The sequence below is a fragment of the Aulonocara sp. 'chitande type north' Nkhata Bay genome, linkage group LG20 (assembly GCF_057382095.1).
Source record: "Aulonocara sp. 'chitande type north' Nkhata Bay isolate Kocher_YH1m ecotype deep benthic linkage group LG20, A_spYH_male_GT1.1, whole genome shotgun sequence".
Taxonomy (NCBI): Eukaryota; Metazoa; Chordata; class Actinopteri; order Cichliformes; family Cichlidae; genus Aulonocara; species Aulonocara sp. 'chitande type north' Nkhata Bay.
The window spans coordinates 31156076-31172030 of NC_141363.1; the positions used below are offsets into that span (position 1 = coordinate 31156076).

The 15955-nt window shown below is 39.6% G+C and overlaps 4 protein-coding genes across 11 annotated transcripts in view; 2 read left to right on the forward strand and 2 right to left on the reverse strand.

Moving 5' to 3' along the window:
- LOC147305938 (DDB1- and CUL4-associated factor 1-like) overlaps positions 1 to 7558 on the reverse strand; it is a 33164-nt gene extending 25606 nt beyond the window's left edge. Inside the window, exon 1 of one of the 2 annotated variants that reach the window (XM_086276108.1) lies at positions 7463 to 7558. In XM_086276108.1, the coding sequence (XP_086132234.1) occupies positions 7463 to 7478 (16 nt within the window). In that variant the 5' untranslated portion in view covers positions 7479 to 7558. Of the gene's footprint in view, positions 1 to 991; positions 1177 to 7462 lie in introns of those variants that run through there. The other variant, XM_086276110.1, reaches the window with a different exon arrangement.
- ssuh2rs1 (ssu-2 homolog, related sequence 1) lies at positions 1240 to 7585 on the reverse strand. Of its 2 annotated transcripts, XM_086276111.1 has the most exons (14): positions 7463 to 7585; positions 6646 to 6688; positions 6446 to 6510; positions 5800 to 5901; positions 5039 to 5114; positions 4731 to 4860; positions 4537 to 4597; positions 4209 to 4330; positions 4052 to 4114; positions 3880 to 3962; positions 3680 to 3772; positions 3450 to 3555; positions 2102 to 2209; positions 1240 to 1982 (listed from the first exon to the last, which is right to left on the reverse strand). In XM_086276111.1, exons 1-14 carry the CDS (start codon positions 7476 to 7478, stop codon positions 1842 to 1844), a joined length of 1209 nt encoding a protein of 402 aa, XP_086132237.1. In that variant the 5' UTR covers positions 7479 to 7585; the 3' UTR covers positions 1240 to 1841. The 2 variants fall into 2 exon arrangements, with proteins under 2 accessions (XP_086132237.1, XP_086132238.1); XM_086276112.1 differs by lacking the exons at positions 6446 to 6510; positions 6646 to 6688; positions 7463 to 7585 and adding an exon at positions 6163 to 6372.
- On the forward strand, positions 7145 to 10362 carry rpl32 (ribosomal protein L32). The gene is made up of 4 exons (XM_086276113.1): positions 7145 to 7292; positions 7877 to 7977; positions 8086 to 8267; positions 10197 to 10362. Exons 2-4 carry the CDS (start codon positions 7882 to 7884, stop codon positions 10324 to 10326), a joined length of 408 nt encoding a protein of 135 aa, XP_086132239.1. The 5' UTR covers positions 7145 to 7292; positions 7877 to 7881; the 3' UTR covers positions 10327 to 10362.
- A 1278-nt stretch (positions 10363 to 11640) lies between these two features.
- The window catches only part of LOC147305941 (glutamate receptor-interacting protein 2-like), a 33789-nt gene continuing 29474 nt past the window's right edge, over positions 11641 to 15955 (forward strand). For 3 of the 6 annotated variants that reach the window (XM_086276768.1, XM_086276770.1, XM_086276769.1), the window contains exon 1: positions 11645 to 12081. In XM_086276768.1, the coding sequence (XP_086132894.1) occupies positions 11904 to 12081 (178 nt within the window). In that variant the 5' untranslated portion in view covers positions 11645 to 11903. Of the gene's footprint in view, positions 12082 to 14006; positions 14537 to 15955 lie in introns of those variants that run through there. The other 3 variants (XM_086276772.1, XM_086276773.1, XR_015126584.1) reach the window with 2 other exon arrangements.

Below are 15955 nucleotides of genomic sequence, written 5' to 3' on the forward strand. Positions count from 1 at the left end.
TTTTTCTCTCTTAAGGATACGAGATACAAGTTTTCCACTAACAGTCATTTCCTTTTTGGTACAAAAATACTATTTTATGCCTGCCACACTTATCTTTGGTGATCAAAAATTTGACCAAAGACAATGCAACAAATGACAACAGGTTTCCAGTAATAAAGTGGCTAAAGACACAAATTAAAATTGGTTCTTTGTTTAGTAGGGTTTTTTGTTTTGCTTAAATGACTTATAGGTCAGAAGTAGTACAACAAAATTGCAATTTAAGGGATTACGTAGGCAAAATAACATGGTACAAACTTGCGTTGGGGGACCTTAGAGTTTTGGTGCAATTAGGCATTTACCTCATCTGCCCAGTTAATAATTTAGGATCACTGAAAGAATTTATTTATTTGTGCACTTTTTACAGCTTAGCCCACACTCGTGTGCTGCCACTATCCGTAGCTAATAATCGTTTAAAAATAAAAACAACACCACGGCATTATTAAAGGGGAGCATACGAGAACTTCGGTTGGCTTAGTCTGAAGGTTGTTTGGCTCCAGTCGGGAGAACAAAGCACGCTGACTCGCTCCGTTGCTTTTTCACAGCTGAGCGTGCAGCTGCAGCAGTCCTCCAGGGACTGCCGCAACTGTCAAATTTCTGTTTAAGTCAGTGTTTGCTAAAAATATTTTCTGTTCTTTTTGAAACACATTTAAACTCAAATGCTTTCCTTGTTTTCCTACACGCACTTCACCTTAACTGAAACAGACAGCAGCAAACTCACATCTACTGCCTGTTGCGATGTTTGGCTAGCTGTTAAACAAGGAAGCTAATGTACTTAGCACACTAAAGCAGCCACTCTTCTCTTCCAGTACTACAGCTTGCAGTAAGGACGAACTGTCCAGAAATGCAAAACCTGTCATTTTAGATTACGACAACACCTTCCTGCACATGTAACACAGCACTAAGGAAGAAGCTAGACGTGAACCTGGATAGTTAGCTAGCATGCTAACTTTACCTTGTTGTTCCGCTCAGTTCTTGCTCGTTTTTCTCAATTTCACAACGACTCGCATCCACTTGTATTAGTCCAGACTTAAATAGCCGATAACTGCTTATCAATGCATCGATCACTGACTCACAGCCTCAGCTTAATTTGCTTTATTGCAGCCTTGTGTTGGCGGTTTATTATCATTATGGCGAACACGTTCTGCGCGTCATTTTACCAGCGACCGGCGACTAGTAATGACGAAATCAACCACGCAGCAAAACATTACGAAATATTTTTAATCAGAGCTTCATTTTTCAAAACAAATATTACACAATCATACATATTTAAAAAAAAACAACAACAACAACATACTTCGGAAACCTGAAATTGATTGTGTTAAAAATATATATTTCTAAATTAACAATGACTCTGCTTTAAGAAATACAAATACACGGTATCATAAATTTGATTTTATTGATAATGGGGGGGGGGAAATCACTACTATCATGTTGCAAAGAAAATGCAAAAGGATTCAGTTAATATAAACAGTCATATAACATATCATTAGAGTTTACACTGTGAATACATTAAAATTGCATGTAAAACAAAAACATAACAATCGCTATCCCTTACCTTTGACATTACATGCAACACGAAAAATAGACAAGCCTTTTCAGTTCCACTAATATGTGAGATGATACATTCAATGCCTCCTTTAACTCCCTCATTACATCAAACTTTGATAATGTCATCTTTGCCCATATGTCACACAGCTCCCTTTTAAATCACCAAAATAGAACCATAAGTATGTAAATATGATCTCCTTTTTAGTGGTTTAATTAGTAAGAGTAAAAGGCTCTGATATGCCCAGCTATTGTGTTTACATTACAGTGCAGCAACAGGTGGCAGGGTAGTCATCTGCGTCAACTTTGAATTCGTTTCCATAAACAAAGTAGATGTTTGATTTTCCTTTCCAGGTGTATGTGACCTTGGTGATGGGGATCAGCTCTATGATTTGACGCTGCAGACAGAGAAAGAAAATATGAGTAGGGTGCATGCTGCTAAATTATTCTTTAACTAACCAAGTCATTAGATAATAGATAAACAAATGTTTTTTAATATAATATTGACAAAAAATACCTGCTGTAGAATGCGTGATGTCTGCATGTACTTTCCCTGGTGCTCACTGACAAGGCGCTGAGAAGCACTCACCACCGAAGTGTCAGGGAATCCTGAAAGTGGGTATACCTACAAAGGGTGTTCACAGTGAATTTAAGTTAAGCACCGAGTTAATGTGACTATTTAAACTGCACTGACCTATTGTTAAATAGCTCCAGCAGATTTAAAAAAAAAAAAAAAAAAACCCAAACAAACAGAGTTTAATTTTTACATTACGAGAAATGCAAAGGTATACAGTTATAAGCTCTGATAAGTTGATATGAAAACTGCATAGTTAAAGCAGCAGATAAGCAACTAGTCCTACACAATGGTCTCACAGGATGCGTTTGATGTCATTGTGGTCTCCAATGTTTTCCTAGTTGTAACAACCTAATGTACAGTAAATGGTGTTAGATACAACATGGGCTAAAATAATGATATTGTTTTAACATATCATCTCTTCTTGCAACATTAGTGAGAATAATAATGTGATTAAAGATGCTCCAAATATTCAGTCATGTAAAATGTCAGGACAGGACTGCATAGAGACATGTGAATGTTTTCACATGGCTCTATGCAGTCCTGGGAAAAACTAAGTACAGCCCATGATTCAGTATGTTGCAGAGCAACTCTTAGCAGCAATAACTTGAAGTAGTCGTTTTCTGCTATCAGTCTCTCACTTTGTTGCTTTATAATGTTGCTTCAGTTTATTGAATTTTTTTGGTCATTTGTTTATGCACAGCTCTTTTAAAGTCCTGCCACAGCATATTAGTCAGGTTGAGGTCTGGATATTGACTTTAGCTGTCAGATTGCCTCACATGTGACTGTACTATACAGACGCATCAATGACTGCAAGGTGCCCGGGTCCTATTCCTGTAGAAGAAGCCTAAATTATCAACACTCCACCACAGTGCTTAACAGTTGGTATGAAGTGTTTAAGCTGATATGTTGTGTTTGGTTTTCTCAAAAACTGTGTTGTGCATTACAGTCAAACATCTCTCTTTAGTGTCATCTGCCCAAAGCACATTGTTTCAAAAGTTTTGTGGTTTGCTCATATGCAACTCTGCAAACCTAAGCCGTGCTGCTGCTCTTTTTAGAGAAAAGAGGCTTCCTCTTGGCATCTCTTCCAAACAAGCCATACTTATTCAGTCTTATTCAAATTGTTCTGTCACAAACTTTAAAATAAAATTATAATCAACAGAAATTTTTCTGGGTATTTTTTTTTCCTTCTTTAGTTACAAATATATAATGATCTATTTTCAATTATTTTCTTGCAGCGTACCAGGTATCACACCAAATATGGATAGTAATATCATCATAGACAGAATACCATGTATTGGGTGTCTCTGAAGAGCTCCTTGCCAGACACCTTGCTAAGGTTTTCCACCCGAAGTCCACTCAACTGTTCCACAACATAGGCATCAGAGTTGTTAGTCCTGGAAGCAAGAGGAAATTCAGTCTTCTATTATAGCAGCTTTACACCGTATATGACTGAGATTCATCTTATTAAGAGACTATTGCGCTGGCTAAGCTAGTTAAGTAATTTTTGTCAATGTGCACCATTTCACAGTGAGCTTGATGTAAACCAGGAGCTGTTGTTTTCCATTGCATATGTCACACTGCCTCGATCCTTGCCCATGACAGGAACTGCAACTGTAAAAGAACAACTATCATTTTGCTTCACAAAAAAGCAAAAATTTGATTCATAATACATGACCCTGTTTGACCCTAAAAATAAGAAATCTGTGGTTTATGCTTACTTTTCTCTTCCTCTGCCACTGCAGTGGGTGCACCTATCATTTCCGTGACGATAACAAGATCCATTACACACCCAGCAAACTTTCTGTCAGGAGAAAAAAAGAAAAAGAAAAGGCTTTTAGGAATTTTATCATTTATCCTTTTTTCTCCTGAGGGCCGTGCAAAAATACTTACGTTACCAGCTCCGGCACAGTCTTTGCATGGTTTTCGGCCAATTCCCAAACAATTATGGCAGGGCTGTGAATGCAATGTTTATCGTGAGATAAAAATAAACAAAACATTTTTTTAAAAAGTAAAAGTAGTTATTTTTAACGTGTTTTCCACAGCTTACCTTCACAGATGATGTGTAGGGAACTTTAATAAATTGTTTGTCATCCAAAAAAAATTGGGGGGTTTTAGCAGGAATATCCCAAGGCCCTGGAGGTTGTTGGGCATAGGCATCCACCGTCTGACCTGGTACAAATAAAATGCATCCTAAATAGCTAGCTGACAGCTGAAAGCTAATGGAATTTTGCTCATTGTAACATGCTGATAAGCAGATCTACATCTTTGACTATTGGACTGTTTGTCTGACATGAAATTCATAATGTTACTTCAGACTTAAGAGTAATTCTATTTTTTAACATTAAAAAAGGACACTTATTTAAACAGCATTGTACCTGTGTATGGTTCGTGACTCCACTCTGTAGATCTGGATTCAGTGAAAGTGTCCAGGCGGTACTAAAAAACATAAATGTTTGTATTGGTTATTGTTAATGATTATTCATGCTCTGTAATGTTAAAAAAAAAAAAAAAAGTTATTTTTGATTGTCATTGTGGCAGGTTTTTCCAAATACAGCCTACTTCATCTTACCCTATATGTATTGAATGCCTCCATGTTAGTGATCACTCCATCCTTTGCTGGTGCAGAACTGTAGCAGCATTTACTCTTTACAAACAGGAGTAAGGCATCCCGGGCTGTGTTTTCAGATATAGAGGGAATGCTGCCAGTAATAAGGGAAGGTGATATGATATGTCACATTGTCTACCCTTTTAATATGAAGTTTCAGTTGTCTGGGTGCTGAGGCACTGAGATTTTTTTTGCTTCCTAAAATCCGATCATCGAAAATGTTTTGCAATATCATGAGCTAGTATGGTGAAAGAAAGTGGTTTGAGTCTTACTTCCACTGGGGTTGATCCAGTGCAGGCTCAGGCTGCGCTGCTGGGAATGTGGGCATGGGAGGCGGCAGAAATCCACCTTAAAATCAAAACGTTTTTAGATTCATACAATAAAAAAAGGCAACAAAAAGACAAGCCTAACGCTAGACCTCAAAGTCTGGCCAGTTGAGTTTTTCTCTGAGTCTGGAACTACGATTAATCATATCTGAAAAACCTGCTGACAACGTCCAGTTTTATTTATAAATATTGATCTGGTATCTTTTATACTGACATTTTCTTGTACTTTGCAAAGATTTACAAAGCTGAGGGCAACTTTTCAACACCGCAGAAAAATCCGACACCCCCAAGAAGTTACAATCTCAAAATATGCATTTGATTGTATTAACACCTCATATTTTCAGTATACCCAAAGTAGAGCATATAGTGTGTATTTGGGAACCTTGCAAAACTAGGTAAATAATGTAAATATTTGTAAAATCTGTAATTATTGATGCATGTTACCTCATCATCATAATTATTTTGTTATATGATTGTACGCTGTAACATGATGTAAAGTAAATATTAATTTGAGTACTGCATTCATTGTCTTCTTCCCTTTCAGCCATGGAAAATTGTGTTTTAAGTATAAATATAGCATAGCATACAAGGTGTAACATTTTCAGATTTTTTTTTTTTTTTTTTGTAATGTGTTTTTATTGAACCATTTGAGCCTCCGCATAGGACATTCATAGTGGCGCAAACAAACTATGTCCGGCATACGATACCTCCCCCAGCGACTGTTCCTTCATATCCAGGCATGTTGTCAAACATGCTGGCTGGAGGAGCGGTGGGGCCAATGGACTCAGCAACGGGTGGGGCAAACATTGCTGAAACAAACCAGAAGAACCAGTTCACTCATAGCCACAGACAGACTTTGAAATTGTATAAAATTTCAATCCTGTATTGACATTTTCACGAATCACAGTCAGACCAATAAGAAAACCGGGAAAAGAAAGCTGGAAAATAAATACATAAATAAATAAACTCCATCACTCAGTCTACTCTGAAATCTCCGGGCATTGTCCAAATTACACGTCACTGCTTCACAACATCCTATAAAGCTGTTAGGGTGCAATTATGTGACTTACGTTTGTGCAACTCCATGTTCGTATCCATACTGAGTTGTTTTTCCCGCACCAACTACTTCAGACAGGGGTTGATCTCACTTCCTTAAAACTTCCTTAAATCTCGCTAGACATTACACCCCCAGCAGTCTTATGTTACACTACATACGACTTCTCCAGCGACAGACACCTAACCTGTACGCCGCGATGACGTCACTCCCACAGCCGGAAGATGATAACTATTACTTTTATCACAACAATCTGTATCAATGAGTAAGAAAATAACAAGGAGGGTAAAAGATCTTACCAGGCGTCCCCGCAGCTGCTGGTATATAACCGGGATTATTTATTCCATAATCTCTGCCTGGCTGACTGCAAGTAAGGGGAAACGAAAGTTAAGATAATCAGAGTGGGGGGGGGGGGGGGGCAAAAAAATTAATAAATACAATAAAATGCGAGCTGGGTTAAAGTTTAAAGCAAAGAAATACAGAGTAACGCGATCATTACCTCAGAAAAGGCTGTCGCTCCATTCCAAAGCGTTTCACAGCAGCTACGAGAGAAAAGTTACACCGTGCAAAGTCTTCAGATGTGATCTAGAACCATGCACTGTCACTTCATCACAAGACATCAATCATGTGACATAAGACTGATCATTCGCCTTTTATTGCCCCACTCCTGCGTTACGTTCCCAGTTTTTCACAGCTGCCAGCTCTGGTTGCAGCAGTCAAACAGGATTTAAAAAAAAAAAGATTTCTGGTTTTCTCAAAATAGGAACTGCCGTGTTTTATTGATAGTTTAGAGAAGTACAGAAAAACCCACCCCAGCACATACACACTCCCCCCAAAAGAGAAAGTATCCGCTCAGGAAGTACGCACCAAGTTTTGGGAGCGTGTTACAAATAATGGTGTATTTACAGCTAAAAGCCTCAGAGCACCATCGGAAGGTATCAAAACACTTTACGAATAATAACAACGACCAGAGTCCAAATATGTAGCTAAAACAGTTTTGACAAAGACAATCCGGTTGAGTCAAAAAGCATGTTGCAGTTTTTTTTTAGATAGACTACAGCACCCATAATCCTTTGCAATGCTCACGGAAGTCCTTTTTCTTTCCTTCCGCCATCCCCGAAGTCCCTTTTGGATTTACATCGGCGGGTGAGTTGGTACAATCTGAAACAATCCGCTAGATTTTGGGCATTATTCGCCCATCCTGACATGGTTCACGAATCATTGACATTTATTATATATGTACAGGCTACGAGTTATAGTTTTGTCTTGCGAAATGTGCTTAAATTGAGCAAAGTGCTGGTGCTAAAGAGACTTACCGGCTGGCAGCGCCATCGACGTGAAATGGAGTTGTAGTCTTCAGCAAAGGCCTGCTGTACTAAATTTCTCATAGAAATATATTCTGCTCATAAATCTAATACGTGACAGAAAACAAAAGTAGTTGTACGTAATTGTATTTATGTTTAACCTTAAACTCATGTGAAATCCTTACAGTAGAGTAGCATGGCTTGGCTAGCTAGCTAAACATTGAGCCTACCGGAGACGCTAGCTAACGATGGTCTGCACGTTTGCTTTGAGACTCACTTCTCGGAGTAGATGTAGATGTTTTGAGACATAAAGGCTATGCTTGTCTTTTGTTTCAGCTTGTAATTGACAGAATATAGTGCAGCAACGGTGAGGCTTGGCATGTTGAGTTTGTGCTAAACTTGTCTTTTCATGTGGTTTGTCCTCAGTCACCATGGCAGCCCTCAGGCCCCTCACTAAACCCAAGATTGTCAAAAAGAGAACCAAGAAGTTCATCCGCCATCAGTCTGACCGATATGTCAAGATCGCGGTAAGTGTCATGTCATAGATGCCCATCAGTTTTGGACTGTTTACCTGCGGGGACTAACTCATGTCAGTGAGTTATATTACCTACACGTTTATTCACATATCCCTACAGAAAAACTGGCGCAAGCCCAGAGGTATTGACAACAGGGTCCGCAGGAGGTTCAAGGGCCAGATGCTGATGCCCAACATCGGTTATGGTAGCAACAAGAAGACCAAGTTCATGCTGCCAACTGGTTTCAAGAAGTTCCTGGTGCACAATGTCAAGGAGCTTGAAGTCCTTTTGATGAGCAACAAGTAAGTTATGAATGCATATGCATGTAGATTACTGCTGCCGTAGATGTAGAGGACATGGTGCACCAAATGGCTTGTATTGGAATAATGTCATACATAGGTTTTTTCCCCAATGTCTGTGCAAAAGTTTATTATAATTAAAAGTATGCAAACACTATATTAAATTAGACAGCTACAGGGAGACATTAGAGTAATTGTTTTTGTGTAGTTAAAGTATGTTGAAGGATTTTACGGAGTCTTCCTTGTTCAGGTAAAGCCTCTAAGACTGTGACTGTGCATATATGCATGTTGAGATCATGTACCAGTACAGTAAAGAAATAGGTTTAATATAGCAGAAGCCTGTGCATTTTGGTGGTATTTGTCCATAAACACAAGGTGCTGCTTGAGTCAGCGAAACCCCAATAAGTAAAACTTATCATGTTATAGTGCTGATGACTTTTCTGAGATATGTGTGCAAAAGACGATGAGCATTTCATATATTTAAAGTTTGCAGTTGCACTGACTGGTTCAACAGTGAGTGATGTTTCCATTCTCAGTCATCTTGGCATTTTTCTGGTGAAAGTTGCTGCTGGTTTAGTATTACCTCCTAAAGATGTTTTGCTTTTGACAATTTTTGGCCTTCTACCTAAGAAAAATAACAGGGGACTGTAATTTTTAAGCCCCGTCTTTACCCTTAGCCTATCTGATCAGTCGCCACTCAAAGACTTTTAAAATGACATTTTTGCCTCCAGTATGTTGAAGTAGCTGCATACTTTTGTCCCATGTCTCAAACCTCAACAAGTGAGACCAAACGCTGGAAGGATTGAGCCACTATATGAGCCCCAAATTTGTTTTTTGTTGTTGTTGTTTTTTGTTTGTTTGTTTGCAGAAGCGAATGGATGTTTGTTTGTTTTTGTTTTTTTAGGATATTTAATTTTGTAACTGTAGGCCATGGCCAGAAAAGACACCACTCATCCCCTGATAATATTTTTTAAAGGTGGTTTTAGTTCATGAGACTAATATAATAACCTAACAGTCTGATAACCAGAAATACAGATGTCATTTTAAAAAAAAAAGAAAGATCTTGTATGAGGAAGTTGACTGTCAATGTACCTCCACAATAACTGAATTCCCAACATCCTATTAATATATGTTTTGTTGTCAAAGTTTATTTGGTCACTGTTTCAAAGTAGAGCGGAGGGTTCAGTGTTTAGAGGAAAGAAGTTTGTAACACTTAAACACCTACATTGAAATGCTAGGAGTTCTCCCATGGTCAGACACAGCGGGAATTTCACTTCTTATTGTACGTGTACACAGTTTCTGGTTATCAAAAAGATTTTAAACCTATAATAAAGCCACTTAGCTTGTTTTCAGAGACTTGATCTTTTTTGAGATTACTCAGTGTTTCGGCAGTTAGTTTGATTCAGAAGGCATATAATTGATCCCATAGGACAGGTCGTGTTGAGAACCCTAATAGTGCTCAGACTGTTTGCTACGGGAGGATGTGGACCCCAGTTTCTCAGCTGTATTGGACAGACAAACTTTAGGCATATGGTTTGTGGTTCAAGGGAGCAGTTTGATTCTTCTCATTCACGTCTTCTTTTTAAAAATAACTTATTTTTTGAAGCAGGTGTAAGCATAAGTCCACAGAGATGATAGTCTGGTCAGTAAAGATGAGGGTCAGATCAGCTGCATAGTTTTCACGTAATTTGTGGCACAACTTTCAGAGGATTGTCTTTGCCAGAACATGGACTGAATCCTGATGTTTGACATTTTGACATCTTGCTAATGTCCATAAAGTTGTGATTGAATTTGTGCTTATTGAAATTGTGACAGACTAAACTCTTTATAATTATTTTATTTGGGATAAATACAAAAATGTCACATGTCAGTTGCTTATATTTCCTTGAAGACACCTTTTCACTAACCGAATGTGATTCTGTGCCTCTGTAGGACTCACTGTGCCGAGATTGCCCACAATGTCTCCTCCAAGAACAGGAAGCTGATTGTGGAGAGGGCAGCTCAGCTGGCAATTAAGGTCACGAACCCCAACGCCAGGCTCAGGAGTGAGGAGAACGAATAAACTGGTTATTCACAATAAAGACTTAAAAATGGAAAATGGCTTCTGGATCTTTTTTTTTTCCACTTTTGAACTTAATTGGCTGTTTTTAAAAAGACTCGTGTGAATATATGAAACCGATTTATTACTCTTATTACATTGTGAAATAACCCAAACTGCAGTTACCTGTGGTACCATGTTTGTTTTAAGACCACCTCCTCTTAAAGACATCCTGAATTTATAAACTCGTAAACCATTAAAAATCATAAATATTATGTTTTTGACACAGGGAGATTAGACAGGTGATTCTTGTGTTAAGGTGTCCAAAGATTTAGATGATCTGAATATATGTACAAGTAATCTTATGACCGCAAAGAGCAGACTTTTTCAGACTAATTCAGGCATTTTTTTTTATGCTGAGCATAATGTAAATGAGAACGGATGCCCTTTACATGGTCAACTCTTGCTGTTCAACCTTCTGTTTGTGAGGGATAACCAATCAAATGAGATTCCAGCTGAAGGGAAAGAAGCCAATATGGATTTTTCAGACAGTGGATGAACTCAAGTCCAGTGTAACACAAATAAGGAGTACTTAAAAACCTTCTCTAATACAGATGTAAAAGTGAACCTAATGGTTTGTTTAATAAGGTTTGTTTTTTTACAATTTGATATTATTTAGAACTTGAACAAAAGTCATGTCAGTGTAGTTTAAATGGTACCCTAAACATTTTGTATTGCTATTTAGTTTTATCGTGAGGTGTACTCATAGGCTTTTTGGGATTTCTGTTGCTATATATAAGTAAAAGAAGCACACATAATTTGTTAAACCTGCTACAGCAAGTTCATAACAAGCCTTTCTGTAAAGATTCATATGTGTTGCCTAATCCAAAATTAAGCTTGATGACATTATCTCTGACTAAAAGCTCTCTCAGCCATAAAGGACATTTTTCAAGCCTTCTGTATAGAAAGGAAGCCAACAGTTACCACCTGACTTGTATTGGCTGACTGGTTTTGGACCAGTTAACTTGGAGCTTAGAGTCAGTTTGGCAACGTGGATGAATATGTTCTGATAAAGCCTCGGCTGACACACTCATGTAATTACTTAAGTTGTGTCAATAGAGCAACGACAATGTAATCAAAAGGCATTGCTTGAATTGGCCTGCTCAGATTGTGTACTGCTTGATGATGTTGAGAGCCGGATCCCTGCAGAGAAAGTTTCCATTGCGTTCTGGCAGACAAGCTGTGCCCCACAGCCCTGAGCCCTCTGCCATCTGTTCCCGTAAAACTGACATTGCCAGAGAAGCAAAAACACAACATTTATTTGGCCAGTCAGCTTGTGGCTGTTAGGATGTGGAAGTAAGTTACCAATTATGGTTGGAAAAAACAAGCAGAATCTTGGATCTGAAGCTTTCCTCGTTCCGAAACCAGCACCTGTTTGTGGAGTGTCCTGGAAGACTCACCTTAGAGGACTGGATGTTCTCCAGAGAGAAAGAGAGGAGAACATGAGAACAGCAGGGCAGGCAGACACTGCAACGTCTGAGAGATGGTGAGAGTGTCAGGAAGAGGACAGAACCTATTTTTTCCCTTTCACTGCTCAGAAAATGAACATGTCAGCAAGGGTCACGTTTGGAAAAGGGCGCCTCACTTCCAAACAGCTCTTCTTCGCCTTCCCTCAGACAGATTCCCTGAGGAAAGGCAGCCGGTCTGCAGGAGGAAAGAGAAGGATGTTCTCCTTTTCTCTCAGATGTCGACTGGGTGTCATCAGAGGAAGGACAAAAGGTAAAATCTGACATTTAATATTTAACAAGATACCCAAGACTTCTATGGAGTATCCAGAATTTATCTTGTAATCCCAACAAAATACTTACGCAAGTTTACCTCTGTATATAACCTTCAACACTCTTTAATTCATGTACATTATGCTGCAGGCCTGTCAAACATAAATGTGTGAGCATGCTTGAGACCTGTGAAACTGAACATTCGCTTGAAGAAAATCTTGGATGATGATTCTTAGAGGTGAACAGGAACGCAGGCGTGTGATGTGTGGGACACGCGTTTCCTCTGGCTCCTTCACACTGATATGTGCTGGCTGACAAGTGATTTAGTCATTTCGCTCCTCACACTTTCACTTGCAGCTGAAGCTGATAACCATAAGATGGCAGTGTGGTCAGTTTGATCGATGTTGAGGTTAAGCTCCACGGCCTCCTGTCTGGAATATGGTCATGTGAAGTAAATGTAGGCACTTTCGTGAGGGTTTCTCTACGTAAATGGAGATGGATCAGCATCGAACAGCGAAACCAGTCACACACCAATGTCTGTTGAGATCACGAAATATTTTGCACCAGTTTCTTTTCTTTTTTTCAAATATTGAATATCACACATCTTTGTTTTTATGCCAAGGTCACAACAAAAAAAAAAAAAGGGCACTCTTATACTAATCAATACCTTGTCAGTAATGCTACAGCAATTATGTTGATTTATCGTCTAGAGCAAATGTAAAAGAGTCCATTTTTATAACATTGCCAGTCGGTTCCCAGAGGTTTTTATCAGTCCAACAGACTGCTCCATCTCCCAATTCTCTTTATTCTGGTGGAAATTAATTAGTCTCGCTCTGAAAGACTACACTCGCTCACACTGTAAATGGGGTATTAAGGACAAAAGTCTCAGAGGAAATCATCTACACCAAAGAGTATTGTGTCCACTGGAACAGCTGACTAATTAGGCTCCACGCAACAGCGGATAGAAACATGGAAATGTTTGTTTGTAATCACTTTACACATGTGGGCAAAAGGCCGCTTTGGAACAAAGGGTCTAATGTTTTTTATGAGCTTCTGAATTTTATGTATTTTGGTTTTATCCCTTTTTTTTAATCTGCCTCTAAAGTGATGACAAAAACGATCTGCACTGAACCAAAAACAGAGGCTGATGAGGTTTCCAGGAGCTGCCAGTGATGCTGAAGGAGGGGTTTGTTTTGATAGTGGTTGCAGCGCAGGTCAGGAAGTGGCAGGCGCCGAGGTTTTTGTGCGTGACAAATGCCCAGACAGGTGCAGTGATGGGCCCTTCGTGTTTGGGTGGAGGGCCCCTGAAGGATTAGCAAAGGGTCCTTTAACCCCTCAGAGGGTGAAACATGAGATGTCAGGCCTCAGAGGAAACAGATTTCACAGTTTCATTAAGCTGCTCAGATTTAACGTGTTCCTATTTTACTGCCGTTTGAATATATTTCACTTATTATCACGATTGCAGTTTGAATGTCGACTGTGCTTGACGACTGCATAATATTTAGAAGCAGCAACAACTGCAAGATGTACAGGCAGCTGTTCTTCACAGGAATTTAACATATGCTTCCTCCAATATGCTGCGTGTGCACGTGTGCGTGCATGAGAGAAAAAGAGAGAAGATAAGAGCACTGTGTAGACACAAGCTCTGTAAAACGGTTTTGTCTCCATGTGAGAAAAACGTGACACTGTCTGACAATGAATGTGCAGGTGGTGTTAATTGTTCCGAGAGTTGAGTGTGTGGGGTGTGCGCAGTTTTGTCGTGTCTAATCTGAACGTGTGTACTCTATGTGTGTGCTGAGAATGTGTTTGACTTGGTGGGAAGTGGATAAAGAGTCTGTCTATGTGTGTGTGGGGGTTGGCAAAGGGGAGGGAGTGACTATCGTGTGTGCCTGCTTCACTGAACCCCTCTGGCAGAGAGGGAGACAGAGAGAGGGGAGAGCAAACGCTGTAGCTCTGTATGAGAGGGCTGTGTGTGAGCTCATGTGAGTGTATGAAGAGGGCATGATAAATCCTCTGGAAAAAAGACGAGCGATTAGTAAGAATAGCGCAAAAAAACGGGACAACAGCGAAATGGCAAGAAAAGGACACGAACCATTTCTCTCCATGCTTTGGATTTTATAGAAGGAGCACAGCTTGGCAGATAGTAGTTTTAGATGTATGTGAGCATTGAGAATAATCATTTAGGAAGGTAGTGAGGATCAAAATTTGCCCTTTGGAGCTCCAGACCTTCCTGGATAGTGTCAAAATTTAAGGACATGCTGGAGTTGATGCACAGGAATGAAGGAAGAAAGATGTTTTTTCTAAGCAGCTGAGATCTGGTCTCTTGGGTCGCCTACTTTCACCACAGCTCTCTGCCCACTACTAAAGATCAGCAAGGTTACTTCCAGAGGGTGGCTCCGCTGATTTAACTCCAGCCATGCTCTGTGGTCTGAGGAGAGACACCAAGAACAGCATTGGTAAGAGGAACATATTCTGACATTCATAGTCAAAGGGTACAGATTTTGTGTGGCCATAGAAGATTTAAGACAGTCACTTCTGAGAGGTGCCTACGTCCCTGCGGTCTTAAATCTGTTCAGCTTTAATGCAAATGAATTTGATGGTGGAATCATTACAGTGCGTGCAATGCAGCAGTAATAGATTGCGAGAGATTTAAATGTCAGTGGACTCAGCCACCAGCTCTGCATATCATCCTGTCATGTGTAATTAGGGCAGATATAGCAGCATAAACTGGGTCTGGAAGGGCCCAGTTTATAAATAAAGTTTCACCTCTGAAAATAGCAATATGATTTCATTGTCAGTCAGTACCGCCCACATATTTAACCTACATTCTAGGATAGTAAAAAGTGCCCTTAATTGATTCGGAAGTTAATCAACTCCCTAAATATTTATGCAGGAAGAATCTTATTTGTAGTCACCAGGTCTTTCAGATGGAGGAGTAGTCATACCCTTAAAAAAAGAGTTTCCTCTAAAGAAACAGAACTGAGAGGATTCATAGTTGTAATCAACACCATCCCAATCTTAATTTTGGCTCTTGATTTGGGTGCTGGTTTTTCAAAGCTGAAGCAGGATGCCTGGAGGATGGCTTGATGGTACAGTAGCATTCAGTCACGTGCGGTGTGTTGGGTCTGTGTAACCCAGAGCCAGTGTTGCCTTTTGACAGCAATGACAGCTGTTGGACCGTCAGGGCCCCCAGGAGTCCGTGTGGTTACGAGGCTTTTGCCTTGCCTGACATGTTTGCGATGTGTCACTCACTTTGTGTGCTTTGTGCCTCAAAGCTACTGGACACAGGACTTGTGCAGGGACGTGAGGTAAATTAATGACAATGTTATGCTTGTGCATATTCTCCAAATCGCCATAACGTGCAAGACGGAGATTTGTCTAGTTAAGCTTTGACTCATGCGGATGTGTCCACGCGAAGGCTGGATTTTCTTCTCGTATCCCGCGGCTGCCTGAAGGTTTCAGGTCAGTAAAGGTATGACAAAGGATCTATGCCTCTCAGCTGTCCGAAGGCTTCAGCTTCAGTTGGACAGATGTGGTGACTCGGTGTGGACAGAGATAAAGCGGTGGGTTTGATGCCCTTCAAGCACTTCAGTCTTTGCAAATCAGTGCAGATAACAAAAAAGACATGTCAGACTAAATGAAATGACATTCTTCATGTCAAACCAATATATTGTCAGTAGATCATTGTCAAACTGATATAATCTGAAGCCTGAAAGCTTACTTACTTCTTTCATTTCTGACCTAGAGCAAATGAGAGGAGATCATACATGAATATTTGATTCTCATAGGCATTCTCATATATGGACATACAGTACATATATGTAGTTCAACTTGATTTCTTTTTTGTCTATTATTATCCTCTGTCTCACTTGCAT